This window comes from Colobus angolensis, unplaced genomic scaffold (genome assembly GCF_000951035.1).
Source record: "Colobus angolensis palliatus isolate OR3802 unplaced genomic scaffold, Cang.pa_1.0 Scaffold31, whole genome shotgun sequence".
Classification (NCBI taxonomy): domain Eukaryota; kingdom Metazoa; phylum Chordata; class Mammalia; order Primates; family Cercopithecidae; genus Colobus; species Colobus angolensis.
In genome coordinates, this window is record NW_012116377.1 from 153853 (window position 1) to 164957 (window position 11105).

General features: G+C 45.0%; 1 protein-coding gene and 1 long non-coding RNA gene across 2 annotated transcripts in view; one reads left to right on the forward strand and one right to left on the reverse strand.

Annotated features, from left to right (window-relative positions):
• Positions 1-8712, reverse strand: part of ZNF567 (zinc finger protein 567) — a 34844-nt gene extending 26132 nt beyond the window's left edge. The window contains exons 1-3 of the mRNA XM_011950844.1: positions 8610-8712; positions 7198-7294; positions 933-1007 (exon numbers count right to left, since the gene is read on the reverse strand). Of these exons, the coding sequence (XP_011806234.1) occupies positions 933-941 (9 nt within the window). The 5' untranslated portion in view covers positions 942-1007; positions 7198-7294; positions 8610-8712. The remainder of the gene's footprint in view (positions 1-932; positions 1008-7197; positions 7295-8609) is intronic.
• Positions 8713-8936: 224 nt separating this feature from the next.
• LOC105517869 lies at positions 8937-11037 on the forward strand. The gene is made up of 3 exons (XR_001002730.1): positions 8937-9117; positions 9568-9687; positions 10368-11037. It is a non-coding gene; the product is annotated as an uncharacterized LOC105517869 (long non-coding RNA).
• The last annotated feature ends 68 nt before the right edge of the window (positions 11038-11105 follow it).

Sequence of the window (11105 nt, forward strand, 5' to 3'; positions counted from 1 at the left end):
GGGGTTTCACCGTGTTAGCTAGGATGGTCTCGATCTCCTGACCTCGTGATCCGCCCATCTCAGCCTCCCAAAGTGCTGGGATTACAGGCTTGAGCCACCTCGCCCAGCCTTTTTTTTTTTTTTATTTTAAATAAAGAGTCTTGTTTTGTCACCCAGGCTGGAGTCCAGTGACATGATCATGGCTCACTGTAGACCTGACCTCTGGGTTAAAGCTATCCTCCCACCTAAGACTCACAAATAACTGGGACCACATCGCATGCCACTGCACCTGCACTGTGCTAATTTTTTTCTTTTTTTGAGACAGAGTCTCACTCTGACACCTATGCTGGAGTGCAGCAGTGTAATCTTCACTCACTGCAACCTCTGCCTCCCAGATTCAAGCAATTCTCTTGCCTCAGCCTCCTGAGTAGCTGGGATTACAGGCGCCTGCCACTAAGCCCGATTAATTTTTATATTTTTAGTAGAGACAGCATTTCACCATGTTGGCCAGGCTGGTCTCAAACTTCTGACCTCAGGTGATCTGCCCACCTCGGCCTCCCGAAATGCTAGGATTACAGGTATGAGCCACTGCACCTGGCCTTTTTTTTTTTAAATTTCTGGTGGAGACAAGGATATCTCTAGGTTGCCCAGGTTGGCTGGTCTTGAACTCCTGGGCTCAAGCAATTCTCCTGCCTCAGCCTCCCAAAGTGCTGGGATTACAGGTGTGAGCCACCATACCTGGCTTGATATACTCACTTAATGTGTGAACACTGGTTAAAATTGGGAGCATTTGTGGAAGATAGAGTCATATCTAACCAATATGGGAAGAAGTGAGGACCAGTTTTCTGAAGGGAAAGATAGGCAGGAGGATGTAGGACAAGACAGACATATACCCAAATATCCTTAAAAAAAAAAAAAGACTTTCAGAAAGGAGAGAGAAACCATCGCCTTACCTGAGCCATGGTTTTGAGATATGAAAGAGATGACCAGTCCTTCCTTTGGGGTCCTCTTTAGAAAAGAGGCAGTTCCTAAGGAGGCAAAGCCGAGACAAAAAAAGCCACGTGAGACCACATGTGCCTCGCAGCTCTTATAATTCCATTAAAATTGCCTCCATTTCCCTTGTATTGATCCTTGTCCACTCTGAACATGCCACATAAATATAGAGGGGAGAAACAGCTAGGCAAATCCCGTTTTATCCCCAAGGACAGAGATACAGGCTTTTGGGGCAGCAGGATGGATTTTGGGCAAGCTCATCTCCCCTCAAGCACTACCTTTTCCCTCCTAGTCAGCCTATTGTTATTAACTACTTCCAAGCTGCTCTCCATTAAGGCTGTACCATTTATAGTACTGCCAGCGATATATGAGAATACCTGTCATTCCACACCAAGGAATACTACTGATACAAATTTTTTTATGCTTGTCTATCTAATACATGTAAATTGTGGTTCTAGTTTCTAGTTTTCTTACCATGAACAATAAGCTTCTTTTCATAAGTTTAAAGAACGCTTTTAGCTTCTTATCTGTGGTCTCATCATTTATTTCATTTTCTATTATTTTTATTTTCTGAAATGTTGCTAGACTTCTTTAAAGGAAGGAAATTAATCCTTTATTTTTGTGGTAGGAGTTCCAAATAATTTTTCTTTTTTAGAGACAGGGTCATACTCTGCCATCCAGGCTGGAGTACAGTGGCACTATTCTGGCTTACTGCACCCTCAAACTCCTGAGCTCAAGCAATTCCGTCTCAGCCTCCCAAGTAGCTAGGACGAAAGGCACACAATACCATGACTAATTTTTTAAATTATTATTTTCTTTTGAGATGGGGTCTTGCAATGTTGCTCAGGCTGGTGTCAAACTCCTGGCCTCATGTGCTCCTCCTACGTGTGATTACAGGCGTGAGCCATTGTGCACAGCCCCAAATAATTTTTTATAGTTTCTCATTTGATTGTTTTTTTCCATGTAAAAATACAATTTTAAAAATTAGGCTGGGCGTGGTGGCTCACGCGTGTAATCTCAGTGCTTGGGGAGACCGAGGCAGGCGGATCACCTGAGGTTGGGAGTTCGAGACCAGGAGAAACCCCGTCTCTACTAAAAACACAAAATTAGCTGGGCGTGGTGACACATGCCTGTAATCCCAGCTACTAGGGAGGCTGAGACAGGAGAATTACTTGAACTTGGGAGGTGGAGGTTGCGGTTAGCTAAGATCGTGTGCCACTGCACTCCAGCCTGGGCAACAAGAATGAAACTCTGTCTCAAAAAAAATAAATAAATAAAAAATAAAATAAAAATAATTTGCCCATCTAGTTTGGTATCACAAGGTACTCCACAATCTGTATTTCCTTCACTCATCAAAACTGCCATTTTTATCACATATTTTATTTCCTTTAATATATCTAAGTAGACCTGATCTTTATATTTATTTCCACTGAACTGTTTATTTGTCAGGATCACCTTACAGTTACCAGTTTTAAAACAGTTTAGTATCTACGAGGGCTACTTCCCTGACAGTTTCTCTCTCAGAATTTCTGCTGTTTATTTTCTCTTTACAATGCTAGAAAGTCCAAACATTTTTATTAAAATTTTAATGGAAATCCATGAAATGTTAGGAAGTTTTGACATTTTATCACGTTGTCTTCCTGTCCTTTTATTCAAGTCTTATTTTTATTTTATTTTTGAGACAGGGTCTCACTCTTTGCCTAGGCTAGAATGCAGTGGCATGATCATGGCTCACTGCAGCCTCGACTTCCTCAGCTCAAGCAATTCTCCCTCCTGCATAACAGGGACCATAGGCATGCACCACCCACATCCAGCTAATTATTTTTTAATTTTAATTTTTTTGTTTTTGAGACAGGGTCTCACTCTGTTGCCCAGGATGGAGTGCAGTGGCACATCACCACTCACAGCAGCATCGGACTCCCTGGGCTCAAATGATCCTCCTAGCTCAGCCTCCTGGGTAGCTGGGACTACCGGCGCACACCATCAAGACCGGCTTTTTTTTTTTTTTTTTTGAGACGGAGTCTTGCTCTGTTGCCCAGGCTGGAGTGCAGTGGCCGGATCTCAGCTCACTGCAAGCTCCGCCTCCCAGGTTCACGCCATTCTCCTGCCTCAGCCTCCCGAGTAGCTGGGACTACAGGCACCCGCCACCTTGCCCAGCTAGTTTTTTGTATTTTTTAGTAGAGACAGGGTTTCACCATGTTAGCCAGGATGGTCTCGGCCTCCCAAAGTGCTGGGATTACAGGCTTGAGCCACCGCGCCCGGCCTTTTTTTTTTTTTTTTTTTTTAAAGAAATGGTGTCTTACTATGTTGCTCAGGCTAGTCTCCAACTCCTGGGCTCAAGTGATCTTCCTGCCTTGGTCTCCCAAAGTGCTGGGATTATAGGTGTGAACCACTGCATCCCGCCTACTCCCAGGGTTGCTGGAAACTTTGAGAAAGGGTAAGTGGCTCACAGAGGCAGGTATGGGATAAGATATTCTGCATGGCTTTGTCCAAAAGTGCCTAGAGTAGGAAACAGAATTCATGCCCAACAACAAGGAATCAGACACCATAGGCACTTCTCAGTCTTGCAGCAGGCTCTTTTTAAAATTCATTTTTTTATTTTGAAATGATTATAGATCCACAGAAGCTTGCAAAAATAGTGCAGAGAGGTCTCATTTACCCTTCACCCAGCTTCTCCACAATGGTCACATCTTCCATAACCATAGCACATGGTCAAAATCAGAAAACTGGCTGGGCATAGTAGGTAGCTCATGCCTGTAATCCCAGCGCTTTGGGAGGACAAGGCAGGAGGATTGCATGAGCTTAGGAGACCAGCCTGGGCAACATAGTGAGACTGTCTCTACAAAATAAAAATACACAAATTAGCCAGCATGATAGTGTGTACCTGTAGTCCCAGCTACTCAGGAGGCTGAGGCAGGAGGGTCACTTAAGCCCAGGAGTTTGAGGCTACAATGAGCTATGACTGTGCCACTGTACTTCAACCTGGACAACAGAGCAACACTCTGTCTCTAAAAAATAAAAATAAAAAATCAGAAAATTGTCATTACACAATGCGCCAACTTCTTTCAGATATCACTAATTTTCCATGTACTCATTACGTGCATGTTTTTACCATTTTATCACACATTTAGATTTGTGTCACCACCACCACAATCAAGAGGCCAAACTATTCCATGTAAAGATACCATTTTAAAGTAATTGTTTAACCCACCCATCAATACCACTCCTGAGCATCTATCCACGACAAACAAAAACATGTATCCACAAAAAGACCCGAATGTGAATGTTCACAGCAGCTTTATTCATAAGCACCTCAGAATTGGAAACAACCCATGTGTGCATCAATGGATAATTGGATAAATGGATAATCAATGGAAACCAACTGTGATCCATTCTGATCCATCCAGACAGTGGAATACTACTTTGTACTAAGAATGAAGCAATGATACATGCAATAATATGAATGAATTGCAACATGCAACTGAACTAAGCTCATGCCTGCAATCCCAGCACTTTGGGAGGACAAGGCAGGAGGATCCCATAAGCTCAGGAGTTCGAGACCAGTCTGGGCAACACAGTGAGACTCTGTCTCTACAAAATAAAAATACACAAATTAGCCAGCATGGTGGCATGTACTTGTAGTCCCAGCTATAGCTTACTGATTGCAACATCCTTACTGAATGAAGACAGACTCAAAAGGTTACATTCTGCATGACTCCTTTTATATGAGATGAAATTAGAACAGAGGTTACTTTTGTGCCAGGGTAACTGGATGGGGGCTAGAAGTGTTCTGTTTTTGTTTTCTTTTTAAATTTGGGTGATGGTGGTGACATGAGTTTAAAAAAATGCAAATATATACATTTGCTTATATTAAAATAATGAAAGGATAAGCTGAAAACTTAGATAAAAGATAGAATATGATATTCTCTATTGCTTTTGTCACTAACAAAGCATCCTGGAGGCCAGGCAAGGTGGCTCACGCCTATAATCCCAGCACCTGAGGAGGCCAACGTGGGCAGATCACTTGAGCCTAGGAGTTTAAGACCAGCCTAGGAAACACAGCAAGACCCCAACTGTACAAAAAAAAAAATAAAATTAGCCACGTATGGTTGTACATGCCTGTAGCCCCACCTACTTGGGAGGCTGAGGTGGGAGGATCATCTGAGCCCAGGGAGGTCGAGGCTGCAGTGAGCCATGATCAAACCACTGTACTCCAGCCTGGGCAATGGAGTGAGACCTTGTCTCAGAAACAAACAAAACAAAAAAACAAAAAAATCCGAAGTATCTTGGAGGCCCTTCTCCATAAATCCATGCAATTGATCCCTTTTCATGGCTGCATAATACTTCTCAGTGACACTGTACTTGGTTAATTCAACCAGTTTCCCTCTCTTGGATAGTTGGAATTCAATTATTTTTTTACACTTTCCAAAATAATTCCCTGTGATATAGATCCAACGACCCTCACGAAAACCCTGAGTGAGGTAGGTCCCATTATACCTGAAATTGACTAACATGACTAACACAGGAGACACTCACGGCTTGCTCAGTTACACATTGCAGAGGTGGCCTAGCCAAGATTTTTCAAATGACAGCATTGAGATATAATTTACACACCATAAAATTCACTCACCTAAAGTATACAATTCAATGGTTTTTGGTATATTCACAGACCATCATAATGAACAATCATCCACAATCTAATTTTAGAACATTTCAATCACCAGGAAAGTAACTCCAAAAGAATGCATGCCAAATTTAAGATCATTAAGATGTATGCCTATGTGTTTTTTCCTAAGGGTTTTACAGTTTCTTTTGTTTTGTTTTGAAACAAGGTCTCAATCTGTTGCTCAGGCTGGAGAGCAGTGGTGTAATCATGCCTGGCTGCAGCCTCAACTTCCCTGGGCTCAGGTGATCCTCCCACCTCAGACACCTGAGTAGCTAGCCACCCGGCGCATGCAACCACGCCTGACTAATTTTTGTATTTTTGTAGAGACAGGGTTTCACTAAGTTGCCTAGGCTAGTCTTGGTCTCCTGGACTCAAGCAGTGCACACACCTCAGCCTCCCAAAGTGCTGGGATTACAGGTATGAGCCACTGTGCCCCACCAAAAGTCTTATTTTAAGATGTGCTCCTAGCCGGGCGCGGTGGCTCACGCCTGTAATCCCAGCACTTTGGGAAGCTGAGACGGGCGGATCACTAGGTCAGGAGATCGAGACCATCCTGGCTAACACGGTGAAACCCCGTCTCTACTAAAAATACAAAAAACTAGCCGGGTGAGGTGGCGGGCGCCTGTAGTCCCACCTACTCGGGAGGCTGAGGCAGGAGAATGGTGTAAAACCCGGGAGGCGGAGCTTGCAGTGAGCTGAGATCCGGCCACTGCACTCCAGCCCGGGCAATAGAGCAAGACTCCGTCTCAAAAAAAAAAAAAAAAAAAAAAAGGGGGGCTCTTTAATGACATATCATGTAATTAGTAAAGCCACTTCCTTTGTATCCTTTATTTTGATGTAAATAAAGTCTTTTTTCCCTATACTTTCCACATACACACCCTATTGATTTGTTAATGTTTTTTCCAACAACCCCGAGTTTTCTAATTGTTATCACTGTTCATTTTTAATAAAATGAAAACTTAGAAGTCTTTCTGCCTCAGCCTCAGCTGACATCCCAAAGACGGTGAATGAAACAAAATTCTAAGAGAGATTCATTTCAGAACAGGATCTTACACAGCTGTTGAGTATAAAATTCTGCTATCATTAAACTCCTCCTTTAGGAGGGTGGAGAGGCTGAGAGAAGAGAGAAGAAAATGTATTTTTAAGAGATTGTTATTTTTAGAACAGTGTTTTTCCAGGGGGAAAAACATGAGTGATTCTCCCTTCTTTACAACACGAAGCGGTCCCTCAGACCCTGAGTCCACCAGGAACCAAAGTGGTGAGAGAATTCTTGGCAAAAATGTACATGTTTCTAGGATTTGGGAGGGCAAAGTGACTGAGGTGGCTAATTCTCACCTTAGCATTAGGTGAAGACCCCATGGGTGGAGGCTGTCTGGGTTGTCTTGGGTCCTATCAAAGAGGACTGATTGGACAAATCCACCCACCAGAGTGGGTGGGCCACTGCATGCCCAGAGGAAGCACTGGGGCAGCAGCTGGAGAAGAGGCTATGTCCATGAGAAGGGAAGCGTATCTGGAGGTTCCAAGCAGCAGGTTCTCTTGGAAGGTAAGAGATGACTTACACTAAATTATAGCGGTATCAGTCATGTTAGCCTCTTCTTGTCTCTGACTTCTGTCTTCTCATTCCTTTCCCAGCTCCCAATCCATAAGAGCTGAAGACTACCTATAGGGAGTAAAGAGGAGACAAAATAAAGGTTGGGGAATTAGAGAAGAAACTAATCATGTATCCTTTCACATTGCAGGCTTCCAGCAGAAGAAATTCATCCAGCAAAAAAACAAAAAATACAAATACACACACACACACACACACACACACACACACACACACCCAAATAGGAATTTTGAGAGTGACAGTTACGAGATACAGTTTTTTTATCTTTAAAATACTGGTCCCAGTGGTGTTCTATTCATTTAAGCATATCAGTCATCAGTCAATACCAGGTTTTCCCAATACATGATCTTTTTTGGAGGGGGAGGGACAGAGTCTCGCTCTGTCGCCCAGGCTGGAGTGCAGTGGTTGGCTCACTGTAACTTTCACCTCCGAGTTCAAGCGATTCCCCTGCCTCAGCTCCCGAGTAGCTGGGGCTACAGGCATGCGCCATCATGTCCAGCTAATTTTTATATTTTTAGTAAAGACGGGGTTTCACCATGTTGGTCAAACTTCTGACCTCAGGTGATCTGTCTGCCCCAGCCTCCCAAAGTGCTGGGATTACAGGCGTGAGCCACCGCGCATGGGTCCAGTCTTACCCTCTGAAAATTATTTTGCCTTTTCCTCTCCATTAAAAAAAAAAAAAAAAATCACTACTTTACTTGTTTAATTACCAGACTCAAATTCTATGGGCATACATAAAATGCCCAATACTCGGAAATCAATCTAAACAATGCATACTTTAGTCAGCACTCGGTTTCTCAAGCACTCCACCTAAGTCGCAGTGTGCCACATTCACAGTCATCATAGGTCGTGCACACAAAGTACTTTAAAAATTAAGCATATTCATAGCTGTATCACCCACTACATAGTCATAATCCCACAGGCCCCCACGAGGTGCACAATTTCACTGAACTTATACTTCTACAAAAAGTAACAACCTTTCACTCACAATGCCCTCACTGTCGCCTCTCCGAAGTCGGACACAGGCTCAAACACAAATCGACTCGCACCTAATTTAAGTTAAAACTTAAGACACGCAGGGACTGCATCACTTTCATAAACAATCGGTTCCACAACGTCACGCAGAATAACACATTCCCCTACCACAACACACAGGACAGGTACGAAAAGCCACACACATACGGAGCGCCAGTTGTATGCCAGGCCGTGCTCCAGGAGCCGGGGGACGAAAATCAGACGAAATTCCTGCCACTGCGGAGCTCACCCCCGCCTCGGGCAACCGGTTCCCTTCTTCAGGCACTCCCCGGCCCGCGCTCTGGTTCCTGCTTCCCTCCCAGCCTTCTCCGGGGCCCGGACTCGCACTTTCCTCCCGTCAGCTCCTCGTCCCACGTTGCTCCTCTTCCCTTCTTGCTTTCCCCAGCCCAGGTTCCCGCCCGCCTCCTCAGCCTTCCCTACCCGTCCCACCACCCGCCTCCTCCGCGCCAGGAGGACCAGTCAGCCTCACCTTCAGTCGCCGGCCGGGCGTCTGCGCATGCGTACTCCTGCGCGGAGGGCGACTCCCAGGTGTCTCCGCGGCGCATTCCTGCGGGCCACCGGTTACGCGCGCCTTCTCCACATCCGGGCGTTTCCGGCCTTGGACTACATTTCCCACAGGCTCCCGGGCCGTTTTCGAACTTTGATCTCAGGTTCCCCTTCCAAGTTCTCATAGTGCGTGGCTGGGGTGCGGGCGGCGCTCACAGTGAGGAAGCCCCCCCGGACTCCCGGTACGCAGACAGGGTGTGCAGGGCCGTAGTTCGGACCTGTGTATGCGTGTGTGCGTGTTTGACGCCAGCACAAGGCGGCTGTGTGCGCGGCGAGGAAGCTGCAACAGGTGCGTGATTGTGTTCCTGTCCCTGCTCGGATGCGGGACCTTTGGGTGGCCGTGGTCGGCTGTCATGTGGGGTGTGTGACACTGTAGGGTTTGAGACCTTCCATCATGACAGCGTGGTCTAGTGTGATGGAAGAACCTTTAAGCCTGTGGTGTTGTGTGTGTAACGGGTAAAGCTTCATTTCTGCAGTCCTGTTGGGACTGAGGGGTCTGTCTAAGATGTCCCCCATGTGCCTGTGAGGACTACGATCGATGCCTATGTTAAGCAGAGTCATCTTGCAATGAAGCATGGCCCGAGTTGTCTTCTCAGGGCACCCCCGGCCCCAGTTCTCAGCCTGGTGTTTAACACGGGATCCTGGTAGAGTCCCCACCTAAGTGGCAGTTTTAGACTCGATTGTTTCTTGGGCTCTGCATCTCTGAGTTCCCAGCTTACTTTTTTCTCCTGCTTTATAGCTGTATAGACCCCAGCTGCAGTGAAATAGCCATAAGAAGGGAAGGGATAATCGAGTGGTGGAGTAAAATCTGCAGACAGAAAAAGCACAGACCTGTTTTTGGAACGAGGCTTTTCGAGTTGTAAGTGTCCCTCAGGCAGAGTTCTGGGAAGACGTGATGGGGAGAACCTCGGAGTAGGATTCCTTCCTCAGAGGCTTTCCCTTGGGAACTCTGAGGTCAGGGTCCATGTGAACCACATCATTCCCAGAGATGTCTCCCCGGGAGACTTATGTGAATTTAGAGAAAGTCCCCAGTCCTGGGAATCAGTGACCCTGGCCTTTCCCTTGAATATTAAGAAAGATTATCGGTACTCCCATCTCCCTTTTACTTCCATCTGTGTCTATGTATGGTAGATGATGAGAGCTTGTGTGCTGGGAATAATTTTTTCCAGTTTAGCCAGTCTGGGTTCCAAGAAAGGTCTGGTGTCTCATGATTCCTTACCCCTTTTCTTTCCCCTTCTCCCTTGCCTTGAGGTTCTGTAAGAGCCCCAAGGAAAGGGAACCATTGCTGAGCATATCTGAAAACCAAGGTCAAGGAAGTTCTGTTGTATTTTCTATTTTTGTTCTCTTTGATTTTGATTTTCAGAAAGGGACTATTTTTTTCTCCTCCTGAAATGCTAGTCAGTGGTTTGGTTACTATTAGGCAGGGCCTTGTGAAATGCTTTGACCAATAGAATGTGGTGGAAGTGATATTGTGAGACTTCTGAGACAAAGCTTCAGGAAATCGTGCAGCTTTTTCTCTTCCCCTTTTCCTGCCCTGAGACCACCATGACTGAAGGCTAAGAGCAGCTTGCTAGAGGATTAAAGATCTCTTGGAGAGAGAGGTCCAGTGAGTAACAACGGCCAGATATTTCAGGGAGACCATCTTGGACCATCCAGCCTCCACCAAGCCAACAGCTGACAGCTGTCACATGAATATGATCAGCAGAAGAACCACTCAGGCAAGCTAAGCCCAAATTGCCAACCCCCGCAAATAATAAGCTAATTATTTTTCGTTTTAAGCCATAAACTTTTGAAGTGGTTATAATAGCAATAGATAACTGAAACAGGTGTTTAACTTTCCAGACTTTTAAAATGGCCATATTGATGTAATTATATTGTTCAACCTGTTTTGTAAAGTGATTTCTCTGATATAGTATCTTGAAAAGATTCCTTATCCTTAACTATTTTCTACAACTTTGCATTTGTCTTAGTATTATATTACATGGATAGTTGGTAATTTATTTGACTACTAACTTCCCTTTGCAATTCCTTTTCCTTGCTGTCTAGCTCCCATATCTTGACCACCTTTACATTCCCCTCCAGGACCTTATGGGCACACGGTTTCCTGTCATTTCACAGATATGTAGACTCAGGAATGTGGCACTGACTTCTGGGTGGAGTACAGATGACTGACACACATACCCCCAAATCAGAGGAATTTATTCAGGGGTGTGATATAACAACACCTACATACATTTAACTAGCCACTTGAGTCTCCCCCCTTTTTTTTTTTTTTTG